General features: G+C 57.5%; 1 protein-coding gene across 4 annotated transcripts in view; it reads right to left on the bottom strand.

Moving 5' to 3' along the window:
• Nucleotides 1-785: 785 nt before the first annotated feature.
• The window catches only part of AJM1 (apical junction component 1 homolog), a 33,194-nt gene continuing 14,299 nt past the window's right edge, over nucleotides 786-19,680 (bottom strand). For all 4 annotated transcript variants that reach the window (XM_073313804.1, XM_073313801.1, XM_073313803.1 and 1 more), the window contains one exon: nucleotides 786-17,856. In XM_073313804.1, coding sequence (XP_073169905.1) covers nucleotides 14,498-17,794 — 3,297 coding nt within the window. In that variant the 5' untranslated portion in view covers nucleotides 17,795-17,856 and the 3' untranslated portion in view covers nucleotides 786-14,497. The remainder of the gene's footprint in view (nucleotides 17,857-19,680) is intronic.

Here is a 19,680-nt window from a genome sequence, read left to right as displayed (position 1 = left end):
CAGTGTACATTGCCAAAGAGCCACAGTAATGCGTCTGCTGCCCCCCATCCACTCCTCCACCCGCTCCCAGTGCCTCCCGCCCACCAGCAGCCCTGCCAGTCAGCGCCTCCCCCTCCCTCCCGATCAGCTGTTTCATGGCATTCAGGAGGCTGGGGGGGGAGGGTGGGGAAGGAGTGAGGGCCTGGCAGACTCAGGGGAGGGGGTGGGAAGGGGTGGAGTGGGGGCAGGGCCTGTGGCAGGGCCTGTAGCTCCAGCCTCAGAGTCAGTGTCCATACAAGGGAGCCACATATTAACATGTGGCTCCGGATCCCCAGATTGGCCACCCCTGGACTAGTCACTGGCGTCACCTATAAATGGGTAAGGATGTGGTGCTGTAGTGTACTGGCTTTTGGAGTCTGTATGGGGGATGCTGCCCTCTAGTGGCTGGCTACCACTTCCATCAGCTTTTGAAGTTGCCTCTCACACAAGTAGCAGAGAGTTAGATGTTTGGGGTGGATGGACCAGGGTTCTGATCCCCACTCCCCAGGCATGTGTCGCTTCTGTCTGCAGCACATCACTTTGTCACACTTACAAATGGTCACTCCCCCATTACTCCTCCAGTGTCCCAGAGGTTCTAACAGTTCCTTTTCTTTGGATCTCATTCCATTTAAGTGTTTTTTGGCTCCAGGAGGACTCTGTCTTCATGTTAGCAGGAAAGGTTTCCCCTGCCTCCCCCACAAGATCAGCACCTTCCTCACAAAACTACTGTTGCCCAGTTGAGACAGTAAAGGCAGACAACAGTGCAGTACATTCAAGTTATACTTTATGGATATTCAAAGGAAATAGATCTCTCATAATAAGTTTACCTCAGAAACTTTGCTGTGGAACACCAGCAGGAATGATACAACGAAATGTGAGAAAATACAGACCTAGTTCTGCTCTGCACAAGAGGAGATGTGATCTGACTCTTCAATATGATGCATAACTTAAAAAAGGAAATAAACAGAACATGCATTTATCAAAGAATTCTGTCCCGTTTAGGTAAAACCTTCCAGGGATCCCAGCTGAGAAGATGCAGTTTCAGTCTTTTTATTTATTGTTTGTTAGATTAGGAGGCTGCAGCTATCAGGATCCACCGTTACCTTGAAGCTGTGTAGTTGGAGGAGCTGTTTGGATCTCGGCCATGAAACATGGTTAAAGCATGGACAGGATCCCAGAGAGTGCAAAGGAATGCAAAACCAGGACAAAGATGCTCCCAGTTTCCCCTGCTGCCACAATAGGAGGAAGTCACAGCTCTGCAGGTGAAATGCGGGAGGGAACTTACAATGACTGGGATGGTGGGGAGGAGAAAAGCCTACCTGGCATTATGATGAAAGGCAGGAAGTCCCACTGACTGCAGTGCTGCTGGGGAGGAACTCAGCTTAGCTGGCTGAGAGGCAGGAGTCCCTCACTTTTGCCCCAACTATTCAGCCTTTCCAGAAGAAGAACTTGCATCTACTCAGCTAATGGGCACTATCTAGCTGGTGCAGTGGGGCGGTAGCTATCCACAACAGTGCTGTCTTTGAGGGTGCTGCCTCCCCTTGGTGGCATGAACACCCCCGGCTGACCCAGGCAGCCTGGCATAGGAACTGTTGATTTCCATTCCAGTGCTAGTTAATAACTTCTGGTGTCTTTGACTTGATCCCTTGATGCTGGGCAGGCCCAAAATCACTGCTCGTGGCTCTGGTGCATTCACATTAGTGCATGGTCACCAAGGAAACAAAGTTGTCACCAACAGTCATGCACCAGGAAATTCTAGACTGATGCACTCAGAGTGGAGAAGGGCGTGAACCAAAACCAGGGATCAGTATGCACAGCTGGAAGTCTCTTTATAATGGGCCCCACCTGAGCACCCTGTCATCTGGGGAGGTTTCCATTCAGCTCTGCACATGGAACCTCCATCTTTGAATCAGGGGCTTGGGTTGCCCTGTTAGAGAGATAGGATGTTTGGATCCAAGGATGTAGTTCTGGTCCATCTCTCTAGATGGCAGCAACACTCAGTGGTTACCTGTGGTCAAGGACAGAACATTCCCATCACCCTCCATAGCAAGGTCATTTCCTCCCTCTGCTCCCCATATCGTAAGGTCAGAGGTCTTTTCTGTAGCCACAGTAGGACAGTCGCAGTCATGAGCTAAGAAGCAGAGAGTCACATCCTCACATTTCCTCTAAATTACATCAAAACAATGTCATATCGGGCTGTGAAGACTGTGCTCCTGTCCTAACAGTGCCCACCACCACCAGATAAAGAAACAGAGCTTAAAAAGTTTATAGAAAACTTTGTTTGACAGCATTCTGCCTGGCAAGGAACCACTTCTCAACAGTTGTGGTTGTGAAATCTCTACTTCTATTGTTTTGTCTTTACGGACCCCACTTCTCTATTGTTTATCTGTAGGGTCTCTGTCTGGTTCTTTGATCATTTCTGTCTGTGGCATAACTAATTTTGCAAGATTTAAATCAACTCAGGCGCTGGGGTCTGATTGAGTAAAGAATGGTTTCACAATGGGCTAGGATGGGTAAAAATACTGTCTTATAACACTTCAGTTTACAATGGTTGGTGACGGTAGCGCTAAGCAGGACTCAAGTTTCACTATATAAACTGGGATCCAAAAGGAAGTTCTTTAGCACCCAACTCCAGGACACAGCCCAGGATCAGAGCTGCCAGACCTCAACACCTGCCAATCATACTGTGCAGAAGCTGTAGCTCCAAATGACCTGATCCTGCCTGGCCACCAGGAAAAGTTCATCTGCCTTATTGGGAGTGAGGAGCATTGTCTGCTTAGCCTGTGTGTTCTGTTTTGGTAACTTAATAAATAGAGAATATTACTGTGCAAGGCTCCTTCACTGGAAAAGGCCCTGCAGACCCGCAGAAGATTGTGCCCTGAGCCCTAAGAACTGGGTAAGGATGGGGGCACAGGCTCCAACTTTTGTTGGCACCGGTGGGTGCTTGTACACCCCCCCCCGGCCTGGCCCCGCCCCAACTCCACCCCTCCCTGCCCCTGTTGGATACCTCCCCAAACCCCTGCCCTGGCCCCGCCTCCTCCCCCAAGCGTCTTGCATTCCCTCTCCTCCCCCCTCCCTCCCAGGCTTGCCGCGTGAAACAGCTATTTTGCGGCGCATGCGCTGGGAGGGAGCAGGGAGAAGCAGGACCCAGCGGCGCGCTCAGGGGAAGAGGCAGAGCGGAGGGGAGGCAGAGGTGAGCTGGGGCAGGGACGCAGAGTCGGCGCCTGTGGATGGGGGTTCCTATATTACATCTTGAGCCCACGGAAGTGCCTAGAGTGTGTGGGTAACAGAATTGTCCGGGGGAAAGGTCAGTTCTCAAACTCCCTTCTCCATTTCACATGGCCAGTAACATGTCAGCAAATCGGGCTTATGCCCCCGGTCTACAACAACACCCCCCATTCACCTCAAGGAAGGCTCCAGGCACAGATCCCAGGCCACCTGTGGCTCCAAGATTCGGGTGTCAAACCCTAACACCCCTAGCATGAACCCCAGGGAGTTGAAAGGGCCAGAATCATCAGACTTGGCGGGGTCAAACTTGGCCACAAAAGAAGGGCTGGTAAGAAATGAGCATTGGTGAGATGGCAGAGGATTGGGCAGTCCCAGGAATGACAATGAAATGGACTGGTCTCGAAAGGCCGGCACATTTCCTTGGCAACCCAAACACAACAGCCCTCAGCTAGAGCATGGAAACTGACACTGACCAGCAGGTTCCATGGCCTGTGCTGAAGGGAAGCAAACAGCATGGAGAGTGAAAGCTTTATGATTCCCTCTAGGTCAGTGTTTCTCAAACTGGAGTCCATGAGGGTATTCCAGGGGGTCTTCTGGCCCCGCCGATCAACTCCTGCCCCTCCCTCTCAGTGCCTCCTGCATGCTGCAGAACAGCTGTTCCACGGCGTGCAGGAAGCGCTGGGAGGGAGGGGGAGGAGCGAGGATGGGGCATGCTTGGGGGAAGGGGCGGAAAGAGGTGGGGAAGAGGAAGGGTGGGGGTGGGAAGAGGTGGGGTGGGGCCTTGGGGGAAGGGGTGGAGTGGAGGCAGGGCCTGGCGCTGAGCAGGTGACTTGCGGGTCTGCAAAAAATTTTAAATCAAAATGGGGGTCCTTGATTTGCTAAAGTTTGGGAACCGCTGCTCTAGGTAAAACTCCCCAGTGCTCCCTGTAACACAGAAATGGGCACATGGTGTTCCCTGGGGCAGCTCCTCATCTGGTGTAAGTCAGCGTCGCTCACTTGACATCGGTCTGAACAGAGCCACGCTGACTTAGGGCAGCTGAGGGTATGGGCTGGGAGTTCTAACCCGAATGAATGCAGGAATTTGATATAATCTCCTTGTTTCCAGTGTTTGGCAGCCGATCAGATTCCCTGTACTGCTCTCTTGCTGCTCTCACATCTCTCTCGCATTTCAAATGAGACAGAACTTGGTGATCCCTTCTCTTGTTGGCTGAGGCAGCACCAAAAGGCGGGGCAGCTCTCCTGCCCTTGCTCAGAACTCAAGCCCTAATGTAATACTGCTAAAACATATCGCTAAGCAAACATGAACAGATCTTTGCAGCCTCCACAACCCCTCAGAGATAGATAGGTGATTTTACCCCCAACGCATGGGGGGAAACTGAGGCACAAAGTGGTTAAGTGATTTGTCCAAGGTCACGCAGTGCATCAGTTTCAGCTCAGGACTTAGAACTCCAGAGCTCCTGACTCTGTCTCAGCCGCACTTTCCCGCAGCTCACATGACCCCTGTCAGCAGCTTGACTAGGGGCAGCCCTGGGACCAACTTGCAGGCCCCAGTCTGGGCTAGAGGGCAACACACTGTTACCCTGTATCTGGGCCAGCAGAGCGCCCTAGAGCAGCAGCCTTGCAGAGGCATCAGGGGCTCCCAGCAGCAAAAGGGCAGCAGTTCCCATGCACTGGAACCTGCCCAGCCCCTCTCTCATTCATCTCACTCAGTCTTGGGCCAGTTCACACCCAGCACAAGCTGGCTCAATGTTGCTGAAGGCAATGGACCTGCACCTGCTGCCAGTGGGGTTGAATTTGGCCCCTGACTGAGTATGCCTATTGCTGCATGATAGGTCTCCTGCCGCTGGCTTTGCATGCCAGCCTCAGGTGCTCACTGAGTGTTGATCCTTGTGCTCTCCCACCCGGGTCAGGTTGGAGCAGAACACGAGCTGTTCTGTTCAGAGGGCGTGCACTGTGCCTGGGGACAAGGGGTGAGTGGATCTACCAGGGGGCCTGTCAGCAGCTCCCTTTTGCTTCCCTAGGAGGCAGCAGCTCCAGCGTGCACCCAGAAGGGAGGGCTCTGAGGAGAGTCGCAAGAGATCCCAGGTCTGGGAACCCCGCTGCCGCCGGTGTGGTTAGTCTGGAGTTACACCAGGCTGGCTTGCCTGTGTTCCCCAGTGGGGAGATGTATATGCTTCTAGAGCAGCTGAGCAATGAGAAGAGGCAGGTTATGGCTTTATGATATGGGATTAGTGGGCGGAGCAGCCTTCCCCCCCCAGGGTGAAGGCAGCCCAAGTGCTAGGAGGCTGGGCATGGCCACTGCCTGGCTGCTGGCCGCTGAGTGGTGTGAATTGGTCTTGTGCTCCTAGCAGACAAAGCCAGCCACCGTTGCAAGTCATTAGTGCCCCTGCCTGATACCTTAGCAGAAGAGCCAAGGACAGAATGGCCAGTGGAAACCAGCTGCACCTCTGCCCCCTAGCGAGGGGCTCTGCAGATCCGGGCGAGGCACGTGAACAGGGCAGCATGCGTGCGATGCACTACACACACATACTGCTTGGCGTGCCCGCTAGTAGCAGTTCTAAAACTATTACTGTTGAGTACAGCAAATGCACGGTCAACTACACTACCCAGAACCCTCCTGGGGAAGATTAGTGTGACTGTGGGGACAATGAAAGCTAAAGCAAGGTGCAGTACGGGCAGCACCCCTCGAGTTCTGGGTCATGCCCGTGTGTAAACACATCCCCCTCTACTGACTGATCCACTAGAGGACAACAGCCTCCTCCTGCAGCTATTGGTAATGAAGTTACTCCTCCAGCTCAAGTGGGCAAGGCTTGTGGGTTGAATCTGAAAGTCCTAGGCTGGCCCCTGGTCACACCCCACGGCGGAGCGTGGCGGGGAGGCGTCATTACATGGCCGGGGGAAGTCTGCATGGTCAGGGCCTCGCCTGGCCGTGGAGGGTGGCTGCATTCAACTCTCAAGCCGGTGTTTTCAGAAGCATGACCTGGTGGCTGCGCACCGTGGCCCAGCGTCTCAACTTTGCCGCACAGGAGCTGGGTGCAGCAGGCAGGGCCAACAGCGCCTTTGGTGACTGGGACTGGTGGGTGCAGCCCAAGGTACCATAAGCCCTGCCCGCTCAGTGAGGGGACCCCAGGAGCCAGCCAGCTTCGTCACTGGGCAAAGAATGAAGAGCCATGGCCCGCAGCCAACTGAAACCCCAGAGGTGACAGCAACAAAAAGCCAACCCCGCTGGTGAGGTCAGGGCCCCAGAACATACCGTGGGAGAATGAACAAACAAATGGGGGAGGCCACTCCAGCCTACCCGAACCTCAACCAAGGGGGTGGAGCCACAGAACCCGGGACAATGAATGAGCAACTAGGGGCAGGGTGCAGTGCACCAAGATAGACAGCCCTGGAGGCTGCACCCCCAAACAGCAGGAGGATGCTGTTCCACAGGGCCCCTCTCTGGGGTGGGGAGGGCAATCCAGCCTCTGTGAGCTAGTCAACCCTCAGCCTCAGACCATGCCAGCAGAGGGGTCACTTGGTGCTTTGGTTTTAAGCCCAGTGGATGGAACACTGTAGCCAAACTCTGGACTTGGCATCACGTCCGGGTTGTTGAAGCCCCATTGCATGAAAAAGACGGCCCCCACCCGCCCTTCTGCCACTACGTCCCCATCCACCTGGAGAAGCTGAGAGCTCCACAGAAAAGATGCCAGGGAGAGGGAAAGCTGCTGGCATGGCACCTGTGGCTTTGCTGGGTAATTGCACAGCTGAGAGGTTTGGAATCCATGCCCCCTCCCCCCCCCATTGGCTCCTCCTCGAATGCCCCCAGACAGGTGCTGCAGCAGGGGGCTGTTGCTAAGGTACATTGTCCTGGCCACGCTCAGTGAGCGGCTGGCATCTGACAGTCTCAGTGCACCCGAGAGACGCCAATGCTCATAAAAGTCATTCACCTTGTCCAATGGGAGTAACGCCTCCCCTTGGAATCCATGTGTGGAGCTCTGGTGTGAGGGCGAGCCACAAAGCCAGCAGAGACCCCATCTAAAACACGGGTAGGGGGCAGACTAGTGGCAGGATCCCACCAAAAGCAGGGGCGCGGAAGGCTCTCAGATGCGTCCAGCCAGGGAGGGGCTCCGACAGCAAACCCACCCATTTCACTTGGCACTAGTGGGCCCCCTGGCCCAGGAGCGAGTGGCCGTATCCCTGCAGGTCAGGGTGGGCACTCCGGTGGAGGCGGGGTGTGGGGAGGGGCCCCTGTTGTCTGTTGCTGTCAGCCCACATGGTGCAGCCCTCGGATGATGGTGGAGCTCAGCTGAGCAACAGGGAACCAGGAGGGGCCAGTGACTCAGCTTGTCCCTTGTCGTCCTTTGGGACTGGAGCACGGGGAGGAGCTCATTGCCAAGGGCTGGGAGGCCTGGTGCGTAGGCAGAGCCACGGCTCCTGACTGCCCCATCCTGGGCCTGGCTGGCTGCATGGCAGGGGCTTGCTGCACCCAGGGGCGCTGGAACAACTTGTACAGTGGGGCTGCTGAGAGCCACTAAACCAAACTGTGAATTCTGTAGATGATGGAAACCATTCAAGCCAGCAGCTCCAGCTCCAGCATGCCTTACAGGGCCCCCAAATTCCTCTCGCCCATGCTCAGGTAACTCTGGGCAGCTCCACCCCTCCTGCTCCAATGCAGCGGTCAACCACCAGCCAGCTGGTGGCTTGCCGGCCCCTGGCTCTGGAGCTGGGGCGTTTGGGGGTAGGATGGGCAGGCCGACCCCATGGGGAGCTCCAGCCACGGGCGCAGGTTTGCTGTGTTGGGGGCAGTGCTGGAGTCCGAAGGAAGTAGCTGGGCTGAGCAGACGCTCCCTGGACTCCAAAGAGACTAAGACTCTTGTGTGGCCCCTGGCTCGGCCCATCCCGAGCCCAGGCACTGTCACGGCCTGGGGCCCGTCTCTGGGACCCCGAGGCTGGTGTCATGGACAGGCTAGCACACGAGGGCCCCTGCAGGAAATCCCATGGCCTCAGCTGGTCGGGCACGCCTTGGGAAGTTAGGCTGCTGCAGAGGAGAAACAGGAGGGGGTCTAGCAGAACACCCTGGGCTCTCAATTAACATGCCAGCTGCGGGGGGGGGAGGGGGCAGCACACCGCAGGCAACTGGCTTCAAACAGCAAGTTGGCTGGACAGTGCCGCAGTGGGGTAGGGGCTGAGAGTTAGAGCTGCTGGGCTGCAAGGAATTCATTAGTCTTAAGGCTGGCAAGGGACCTGATCCTGAGATACCCGCCCTGGCTGCAATGAGGGGGCCTCCATGCCCTCAGCCTTCCCTCCCCGTCCCCCCACGTTACAACGGGGAGCGCCCTGAGGAGAAGGTATGTGCCTGAAGCCAGCAGAGGGGGAGCTCTGGAAGACCTCCCCCAGCACACAGCCCTGCAGCATGTGCAGGGATCCCGCTACAGGCTGGAGATGCTCCCTGGCAGAATTTGGCAGTGAACTGAAGCTGGCAAGCGTCCAAGCTCCTTTTCTGGGACAGAGGAGAAACAAGGATGGCAGCAGCTGTGAGCAGCCTCACAGGGCAGTCACCTGCTGCCTGCACCTGGCAGCAACTCCAGCACCAGCGCAATGGCAGGGACGCCAGTGAGGGGTGCTCATCATGCATCTTCTGTGCCCTGTGCCTGCACCCTCTGGGAGAGCCTGTTCTGCACCAGCTCACTGCTGCTCCTCTCTGAGCTTTGGCCTCCCACCCCACTGGCAGGGAGCTCCGGGGAAGCCCTCTGCATGGCAGGACGGGGGAGCTCCCACAGGACAGCGCCAGACTCCGGCCTGTGGGCAGGGGGCAGTCAGTGGTGCTGTATTTACACTAGGCCCAGCTGATTTCCAGCTCTGCATGCAAGCACAGCAACCCCTCCAGAGAAACTGCATCCTGAACCCAGCCTCTGCCGTAAGGACTGCCCCAGCGGGGCGGCCCCTGGGAAAGCCCCTTCAGCCTGTCTTCTTTAAAACACGGGCCACCCCCACTCCTCAGAGCCAGGTTCCTCCTGGCAGGGCTGTTCCATGCCCACCCTGTGTGCAGGCACGAACACCCATCCCATGAGCACACGTAATCCATGCCCACCTCATGCCTGTACCTTGCACGATCCCTGCCCCAAGCACATGCCTCATGCACATCCATGCACGCCCCCTGCACGCCAGCGTTCACTCTCCTCCCCTCCCCACTCAGCAGCTGCGCTGGACTTCGGCTAAAAGTGTAACCAGAAAACATTTGGCACTTTCCCTGAAAGCACCTGCCCTGCCCCTTGCAGGTGGCTGCCTCCCCCAAACAGAGACCCCCCTTCACAACACAGCTTTAACCCCTTTGAAACCATGGGGTGGCTGCTGCAGAGCACCACCTGAGTGGCTTCCCTGCTAGCCCAGGTCCTTGGCACACTCAGAGATGGCAATAAATGGGAGAAGAGGAAAAACAGCCCCCGGCTGGCACTGTGGCCATCCAATGCCAGGGAAGTGCAAAGGCATGTGGTGGAGTGAATTTAACCCTGAACTTGCTGGACTGTTTGCAGCCCCGGAAGGGCCCAGTACAGCACTCTGATCTGCTCCTGGGATTGCTCTTTGTGATCTCACTTGTTTGGGCGCTGGGGCCCTGCAGTAAGCAGCTCCCATCACTCAGGAGTGGGGCCCGGCTTAGGGCAGGAGCTCCCTGGCAAAGATCACAGCCTCCCTTCGCAGCGCAGGGAGACATCTGCTCCCCCCAGCCCAAGCGAGAGCGAGCGGAGCTTTCCCTGCATCAGGCTGGTGCGTAAGGTGCAGGCTGGGATGGGGAGTGCCTACTTGCTCTCTGCACGGCCCCACGGAGGAGCCTCCCCAAATAAACCCAAGGGCTGCTGGTGCAGCAAGTCCTGAAGCCAGAGCAAGGCCTGCAGGGCATTACCATAATTAAGAGGCTGTTCCAGGAAGGTGGCCCCTTGGAGAGCCACCTCAAGCAGGGGCTGGCGCACAGCAGGATAAATCCTGGCTCAGGAGACACTGGCTCCTTTACCAAGGAGCTGGGGAGAGGGCGGCAATGTCTGGGCTGGGTGGGCTGAGGCCCTTCTTCCTGCCCCTTGCAGAGAGGAGCACGGATGGTGGTGGCTGGCCGCTGGGCTCCAGCTGTCTCCAGTGCGGAGCCCCCTCATGTGGCGCAGCTTACCCCTCCCCGACTGACATTAGCCGGCCTGCAGAGGCCCTCTTCCTCCGCCACAGCTGTCCTTACATTGGGTTTTGCTGGCCTAGCTGTGTTGCTGAGAGGGAGGCGGGCAGGGGTGGTTCTTCACTCCCTGACCAACGTAGCTTTCAGTGTAGCCCAAGCCTCAGGGAGCACCCAGGCAGGGAGGGCCAGCCAGTGAGAGCCAGGCTCACAAGGACAAGGTCAAAGCGGGTCCACATGCAGAGGGCAGGGAGGGTTGGATCTGCAATCCCCTGTGAGGATAAAGGCTGGCTGGCTCAGGCTTGGTGTCTGAGGGGCTGGTTCTGGGGTTCTGGTTTGGATCAATGGCACAAGGGGGCTGAGCGGGCAAATCCAGTCCTCCACCCAGGCACCATTTGACATCTCCAGGTCCAGCCCAGCCCCAAGAAGGGCAGGCTGGGGTACCTTTAGCATCCAGCGCCCTACAGCCAGACCCTGGACCAGCCTGAGCTCACCGACGCCTGGAGTCGCTGCATGCCAGGCAGCGCCCCCGTCTCTGCACTGATGTCACATGGATCAGGGTACGGCCCCGAGCTCCTGCAATTCCCCTTACAGCTTGGCACTGCCCTGGGGACCGGAAGCCAGGGGAACCCTGAGCATTACAAGGGGGAGGCTCACTGTGGCCAGAGCGCGCACTCAGCCAAGCAGCGCAGCCTCCCTAGGGGAAAACCAGGCCCATCCAGCTCGAAGGAGCAGATGGAGTGGCCCTGGGTGTCCGGAAGGCCATGCTCTGGGGCCATTCTGATCCCAGGGCCATGGTTGGAGCTCAGAGAAAGAATTACTGGGATTTTCAAAGCTCTTGGCTCAGGCCCTGCCTCGGCCACTGGGAAGGAGGCTGAAAGGCTAGGGAGCCCTGCACTAGGATCAGGGCTAGTTAATACGGCCAGTGAAGTTCAGGAGCATGGCAGCGTGGCTTTGAATTCCACTGGGGAGGCCAAATTGGGCAAAACTCCAGATGGGTTTGAGCCCCCTGGGGGACCCAGACGGCATGGTGATGCCCAGAGAGGAGGAGCAGTGTAGACGCTGCCAGAAACAGTCCACTCTTCTGCAGTTCTCCCCAGGCATGGGGAGCTGAGTGAGATGTAAGCAAGGGCAGGCCGGGGGCAGGAGGAGCTCTCCTCCTGGGCCTGTCTCAGGAGTTTTATTCTCGATGACAATGCAAAGAAACCAACTTCGCTCGAGATCCTGCTGCAACATGGGCTGGCCCAGGATTCACTGGAAAGCCCTAAGCCCCCTGGCTTCCAGGGCCCCAGCTCCCCCAGCAGAGCACAGCCCAGGACTCCTGCACTTTAAGAAGCCAGCACCAGACCCCACCTGTGCCTGGGGCCCCTTCATTCTCAGAGGAGCTGGCCACACATGCCTTTGGGACCCAGGGAGCGCAGCCCTCTCAGTGCTGTTCCTTGGCTTCGCACTAGGGCCAGGTTGGGTACCACGCTCCCCACTCAGTTATGCAGGGAGGGGTGGGAATGACCTGCTGCAATAGAGGGGACAGAGGTGGGCTTGACCTTCCTACTTGGAGGAGAACGGGGGGCGGCCGCTGCTGGCTTTGCCCTGGAAGTGGCTTATTGTCAGTTACAGATACAGTGCATCAGGTGTCTTGGAACTTTTACCCCTCACGGCCTCCTGAGTACCTAAGTCAGGCCCTGGCAGACTCCCACACTGGCCTGGCAGAGCAGGAGGGTCCTCCCCCAGCCCACGCGGCGCTCACAGGGCCTGAGCACCCCAGGAGGTCTGGGGTCCCCCACTCTCAGCCAGGGGGCAGGGAGAGCTAAGCGCCACACAGAATGGGGCCCTCGTGTTGGCAGCGGAGACTGACTCAGCACTTGGGAGGGGCTGGAGGGGGACACAGGGATTTTGGCAAGTGGAAGCAGTGTCTGTGGACAGGTGGGCAGCTGTGCACAGGCCTGAGGAAAGGGGATGCCTACTGCATAGAGACCACATAGAGCCTCATACTGTGTAGAGACCGTCAGAGTGCTCCTGTATAGAGCCACATGCTGTATAAAGACCATCTACAGGGCCCACTGTAGATTCATACTGTATAGACACTGTATTGACCCTCATATTGTATAGTGCCCATAATGAGCCCATACTGTATTGAGCCTCATATCGTATAGAGCCCACATTGTATAGCAGGGACGTAGCCACGAGTGGGCCTGGGAGGGCCGTGGCCCACCCACTTAGCATCCTGCCCCCCAGCTCTGCTCCGGCCCTAGCTTGCCCCACCTTGCCTGCCCGCCCAGCACGCCAGCCGCGGAGCGGGGTCGGGGCAGGGGGCTTGCCCTGCTCCACCTGCCTGGTGCTCCTGTGGGCAGCGAGGGGCTTTCTCCGCTTCGCCCAGCACTCCAGCCAGGGAGCACTGTCAGGGGTTTACCCCACTCTGCCCACCCGGCGCTCCAGCTGGGGAGCAGAGTCAGGCTCTTGCCCAGCTCCATCCACCCACCTGGTGCTCCAACCGGGAGTGGGGTCGGGGCGTGGGGGTCAGGCTCTTGCCCTGCTCCGTCTGACGCTGCAGCTGGGGAGTGGGGTCGGGGAAAGCCCCAGTGTCCTGCTCCCACTCCCCAGCTGGAGCAGCAGGCGGGCAGAGCGGGGCAAGCCCCCACACCCCAATCCCGCTCCCCAGCAGTGGAGCCTGTTTTTCTGGGGCCCTCCAATTGGCTGGGGCCCCGGACATGCCCCTTTGGCCCAGTGTTTAATCCGCCACTAGGAGGGTGAGCTTCAGGTGACCCAGTGGAGGCAGAGGAGTCCTCAAAAAAGGTAGGTCTGCTCCTTGGGAGGCCAGGCCCGAGGTGGGGCATGGGTCGGGGACAGGAGCCGTTGCCGCCGGACAGCGGAGTCTCCTCCCAGAGCTGAGTGCGTGCCTGGGGCCCCAGGGGGCCTCAGCCAGAGCATCCATTGACCCCAGCAAGGCCGGCTAGAGGGGGTAGGTGGGCCCTGATTCCTCCTCCTCCTCCCTCCACCCAGTCATTGCCGCCCACCCAAAGTCGGAGCCCACCCAAATGTCCCATCCTGGCTCCGCCACTGCTGTGTAGAGCCTCATGCTGCACAGAGACCGTGTAGCGTGCAGGCTGCTCTGAGACTCATCCCATACAGAGCCCAGGTGGGGGGCACACTGTATAGAGACTCATACCATATAACATGCTATACAGAGACTCAAACACACTGGGCCAAATTTTCAAATGAGAGTCACAAATGTGTCTGCATAATCCAAAGCCCCTAGTATGCTCCCAAGCCCCGTCTGCACTTACCCCCATGTGCCAAGGCATGGCTCTGAGTCCCCTTCCACGTACAATTATGCAGCCATGCAGACAAATGGGAACTGTTGTGCTAGGACACTGGGCCTACTTGCAGAGGCCAGGTTGAAAACATGCCCCTTCCTGGCTGTCTCCAGAATTAAATAAGGCAGCGATGGGAGGGGGGAGAAGAACTCTCCACTTGGGAGCAGCTATGGGCAAGTTTGGTGTCTAGGCAGAGGGATGGAGCGGGCATGGCAGGAAGCTTAAAATGATTGATCTGGCCACACTTGCTTAGAGGTAGCCATGTTGTCTAGTGGTCAGATTTAGGGAGTAGGAACAGGCAGGGCCGCGGGTTCTATGCTGAGCTGTTGTTCGAACAGCTGCAGGCCAGTCACTTATTGCCTGTGCCTTGGCCAAGCCCAGCTGGGAATCAGGTTAAAGGAAGAGAAGGCAGTAAAAGAACCTCACTGAGAGACAGACCTGTGGCACTGGAGTTACCCTCCACGTAGCAGCCCTCTCCTCATGGCAAATCTCATGTGACAGGGCCAGCCCCACCCCTCTATCCCCACCAAGACCAACCAGAATCTAGGGAGCTCAGCAGCTCCTGCCCTGACTAGCCAGTGGCCACAGAGGCAGGTGGCCTGAGCCCCATGGAGTCCATGGATCTGTTGCTGCCCCGTTAGGAGAGCATCTTTCCCAGGCCTCCCCGGGATCCACGCGCCAACAGTTATCTGCTAGAAATGATGGGAAGATTCTGACCGACCAGTTTAGTGCGTCAATAGTAAAATACCTGTCTACAAAGGGGAATAAAGAGGAGGCCCGTGTGGCGTGGCAGCACTGGTCACATGAGGTCGTCCAGGAGGTTGGGGCTGGCGACCCAGTCCAGGGTCCGTGGCTCAGAGGCGGCCATGATCATACACATGAACTGCTTTCCGGTCCGCCTGTCAGTGGGGTAGATGGTGGTGGGCGTGAACCTCTTGTTACTCTCCACGAAGTCGCACAGCTGCTCGTAGATCTTGGGGAACTCATGGCGCAGGAAGACGCCTCGGATCCGCAGCTCCCGCTGGATGTTGATGAAGCAGACCTCCCGGGCCTTCCGCCCTTCCTCCCCCTCCTTGTCGATGTCCGCCGTGCCCGGCGGGGGGGTCAGGATCAAGGTCTCCATGTCCCGCTCCTTCTTCAAGATCTGCTTCTCGGGGCTGGAGGAGGCTAAGGCCACCTTGGCGTATTTCCTGACGGTCGGCACCTGGACCTTGGGGGATGGCCTCACAGGCACTTTTTGTCCAACAGCCACTGTTACATTCAAGAGGAAACATTCCTCAGGGTCATACTGGATGCCAGCCACCCCCAACTCCCGGGCATAATCCCCCAGGCTCTCTGCGTAGCCCTCCAGCTCCCGCAGGGACAGGTAGGTGGGGGACATCAGCAGGCTCTCCAAGCCAAACTGGAGGAAGTTCTCAGCTGAGCCTGAGCTGGGGAAGCCCAGAAACAGCACCCCTCGCCCCCGGGACAGGTACCCCACCTTGGCAATGCGCGAGAAGGCCTTGTGCACCTCGGCATTCTCCCGGCAGAACTGCAGAGCGTGCCGGCAGATGCTCCCGATACGCCCGTAGACACAGCTCTCCTTGTGGATGTCCCAGTCCTCGCGGCGGCAGCTCCGGGAGCAGTAGTAAGTATAGCAGCTGTGGCAGGACTTGAAGTAGAGGCAGGCGTTGAACATGGTCTCCGTGCGCCTGCACTTGGCGTTTGAGCACATCATCATGTCGTCCTCATCCGCGCTCAGCTCCGGGGAGCAGTCATCCTGCTGCTTCTCAAAGCTGCTGCTGGAGACAGACATGGCAAGTGAGCGGCCACCCTGCTCCTTGCGTACGTCTCTGTGGAAGGAACTCGGGCCCGGCTGCTCCTTGGTGGGCCTGGGCTCCCCCACCAATAAAGGCAGCGGCTTCCTGGCCTCCAGCTTCCTGGCGGGCCCGGGCGCCCCGTTGTCGATCAGCCTCTTGAGCTGGTCTGTCAGGCTGTCCCCGTTGCTGGGGCGGCGGCTGGGAGGGGGCTTGGAATCGATGACCAGGTCTGTGATCAGCTCATCCAGCTGCTCCAGGCTGCGCTGGCGGGCGGAGCTGCTTTGGGTGCTCTCTTTGGCAATGGGATCCAAGTAGCAGTGTGTGGTGCGGGAGCGATGCCCATCCCGCCCGGAATCCAGCACATCCCAGCTGGCCGAGCGCTTCTCGGTCTTGCTCAGACCATTGGCTTTGATGTCATTGTCGGTGATGGTGATTTCTGGGGTGACAAACCAGGAGCGGCCGAAGGGGCACCGCCCACTGTCTGCCTGCATCTTCTCCATGATGGAGTTCTCCGAGAGGGAGAGCGCTGCATAGCGCTTGGGGGAACTGGAGAGGTTGATAACCACGGGCTGCCTCCGGTCATCAGGGGATAAGGCACGGTGCTGCTCCCGGGCGAGCAGGTTCTCATAGCTGCGCCCGCGGAACATGGGGTCCTCCCTGCGGACACTGGGTGCCAGGATGTTGTCCCAGGATTTGGAGTAATGCCGGGTGTCTGTGCCTAGGCGGGGTTGGTTGGTGCTGTAGCTGGCATGCCAAGAGGAAAGCAAAGCCTCCTGCCCAGAGGGATGAGGTGCAAAGCGGGACATCTGCAAAGTCTGGTAGGGCAGTGCACCCCGGTCTGGGCAGTACCAGTCGCTGAACTGCAAAGGCTGGGTGCTACGGGCATGAGGGTACGTCCGTGAAATGGATTCTCTCTCATGGTATTTGCCATAATCCTCAGTGTAGAACAACCGGGAGGAGGTGTTCAGAGCGGGGTATACCCTGGGGTCCTCTGTATAGAGGGGTTTGGTGGGCATGCCCCTTGAGGCATAGAATTGAGGGTCTTCTCTGTAGAAGGTGTGGGTAGGGGCTTCCTGGATGGGGTAGGTCCGAGCTTCTTCCACGTAGAAAGTCCTGGGTGGGATGGTGTGGATATTACCTTTGGCTGGGTCCTCTGTGTAGAAGGGCTGTGGAGGGAGGTGACGCCCTGGGTATGGGCGAGGGCACCCCTCGTAGCCAGAGCTTTTCAGTGGAATGCCAGGGCCAGGGCACCCGGCTGGCTCCTCTGTGTAGAAGAACTTGGTGGGCACATTTGGAGCGGAGAAGGTCATACAGCCCCTCTCAGGATAGTCCTGTGGGCAGGGCATGGCCTGGTAAACCCGGCCTCGGGGGTCACCTTCATAGTACTCGTTGGAGTAGGGCAGCCTGTGCTCCCCGCTGTAGGAGTCGCTGGGTGTGGGAGTGCGGGACACAGACACCTGCCTGCTGCTTGGGATGGTCAGGCTCCGGATAGCGCAGGGCAGCCTGGGCCAGTACGGCACCTCCCTCCTGCTCTGGGCCTTCAGGCTGCGTGCCGCGTGCACCAGCACTGCCTCGTCTGGCTTCATGTCCATCCGGCACTTGACATGCAGGCTTGTGGCCGGCCTCCCACCTGGGGCCTCCTCCGGGCAGTTGCTGCTGACACACAGTGGGGAGATGCGGCTGGTGCTGCTCCGCTGGGGCTGCAGCTTGATGGGGTGCACCTCGTTCATTGGGGCCTTCATCGGCGCGTATCCGCTCCCCCTGCGCGGGGACATCTCTGTCCTCGCAGGCTCCCTGGAGAGGCGCACAGCCTCCCGTCCCCGCCTGGCCGGCACAGGGGGAGACGAGGACGACATCTGGATGGGAATAGGAGTGAAGGTGGATTTCACCCGTGGGGCGCTCTTGGACCTCGCTCGCCTCTTTGGCTCCGCCCGAGCCAATGGCTCCTTGGGGCCTTCCCTCCCGTGAGGGGGAGGCCTGCTGTTCTGAACGTCCGACCTGGGAGGAGCCTTCCTGCCTCCGGAGCCTGAGGAAGGCTCGGGGGTGCCTGGGTGCCGGCAGGGGCGCTCCATAGCAGGAGCAGGGGCCAGCTGGTCGTCGAGCGGCTCAAGGAAGTCAAAGCTCCTACAGTGGCGCTTGTTGAAGGGCTGCAGGTCGCGCGGCAGAGATCCAGACATGAAGGTGTCACATTGTGCCAGTGGCTGGCAGATGATGGAATCCCTGGGTGCTGGGCACGTCACCTCTAGGTCTTGATACACCGTAGACACCAGTATGTCAGGTGGGTCGGTTCGTGTCATCTTAAACAAGCTCTTCCTTCTCCAGCTCCTCTTCAGATCATCTCAGGGGAAGCCAGCCAGCCCTGCAACGGGAGAGAGAAGGGGCCTTGAGTCTCATGCCGGAGAGGCCCGCTCACGACAGGCTATTTTTGAAAGCTCCTGATTTTTAGCCAATCTCATGATTTTGGGGGCTTGACTCATGATCCCACAATGCTCGGGACTGGCAATGCTGGGGGGGTCTAGTAGGCACATGTGCAAAAGGGTCCGTGCTGGGGTAAGAACTGGAGCTGGCCGAATGGTGCAGAGACAGTGATGAGGAATTCCAAACGGCCACGGCCTGGTTCAGAATTGGTGAGAACAAGGCTTATTCACATGAATGTTTTGGGGGAGGCTGTTCCCCTAGGAGTGCCCAGTCTGCTCATGACCAAGGGCATGCAGTGCTCAGATACTGCAGTGCCAGAGGCCAGGGCCATGCCAGAGATACCATGAGCATGCATGGCCCTGGATTTACAGAGAGGGTCGAAAATCTGAATTTTCATTCTGCAGGAAACTTCAATATTCCCACATTTGTTTCATTCTGAATCAGGCCACAACAAAGTTGATGTGTCAAATTTTTTTGCCAAATGGAAAGTTTTGATTCAGAAATGTTGCCACATTTTGTTTCAGCTTAATTTGACCTTAAACTTTGTCTATCTGAGGTGTCACAATGCCTCATGCTTCCATCCTCTCTACTGGCTGAACTCCTTGACTGGACTACACCTCCCATGATGCACCATGGTTATGTGACTCCCATGATGCACCACAGCAGTTCAATCAGAGGGAGGCTAGGATGTATCATGGGTGATGTACTCCAGCCAGAAAGCTTAACCCACAGAGAAGGGGTGGGGGGGTGGCAGGCACGAGACACCACAACGGCTCTGGTGGACACAGATTAACATCAAACTGATCCAAAAGGAATTATTTTATTTTGATTTTTCTGAAGGCAAATTGGAAAGTTTCAGCAAAATTGAGATTTTCTTGTCAAAAATGTCAATATTTCAAGAAGTGCAGTTTTCATAAGAAAGAAAGAAAGAATGAAAGAAAATTCCCAGCCAGGTGAATTTATCAGTGCCCGTTCATTCCCTGCTGCCCACCCACCAGGAGGAAGTTGATAACAGGACACACAGAGCAAAGAGAATCATGAGAGGACAGAGAGGCCATGTCCTGGTTGCTCCCTCTCTGGGTTCCGGCCAGCCTGCTTTGAGCCCAATCCTCCTCTTGTTTGTACCGCAGAGTGGCATGGACCGCAGTGGAATTACTCCTGATTTACACCCGTCCGAGGCCCAGCTGGACAAGCCTTGTGTTGATCTGATTGCACCCATGGGCTCAGGGGGCAGGGAGTGGATCTTGTGCCCTATACAGCGCCAAGCCCTTCATGTACAAGTGCAGCAATTCCTTCTCCTTTTTGTAAGTCTCGGTCGCCCAGTGAGGAAGCAAACACAGCACCATGTGACTTACGCAACCAGTGGTACATCACAGATAGACAGTGCCGAGTAGGCAGACAACCCCAACCAGCGGAGCAGAGGGCAGGGATTTGTTAAATCAGCTCGCCAAAAGAAAAGGGCAAATTCCACACATCGTGTCTCTGCAACCAGTAACCTGACCAGCTCTACACAGACCCACACTGGCACGCGCAAACCAGCACCTGCGTGCATGGGATAAATAATGACATGGGAGAATGACTGGCTGTATGGGGGGTGGGCATGGCTAATTACCTGCCTAGCATATGTATATGCAAATATAGGATGCTTGCAATGAAGCAGTGTCAGAGAGCTCAGCTCTGGGGGACACCCCCCCACAAGGTCTAAGCTCTCTGCCTAGGGCCTGTCAAAGCTATGCTATGCTGCTTGGGATGCAGGGCGGGAGGT

Source organism: Lepidochelys kempii, chromosome 16 (assembly GCF_965140285.1).
Source record: "Lepidochelys kempii isolate rLepKem1 chromosome 16, rLepKem1.hap1, whole genome shotgun sequence".
In the NCBI taxonomy this organism is placed as follows: domain Eukaryota; kingdom Metazoa; phylum Chordata; order Testudines; family Cheloniidae; genus Lepidochelys; species Lepidochelys kempii.
Note: the sequence above shows the minus strand (reverse complement) of the source record. Positions and strands in the feature narration are given on the sequence as shown.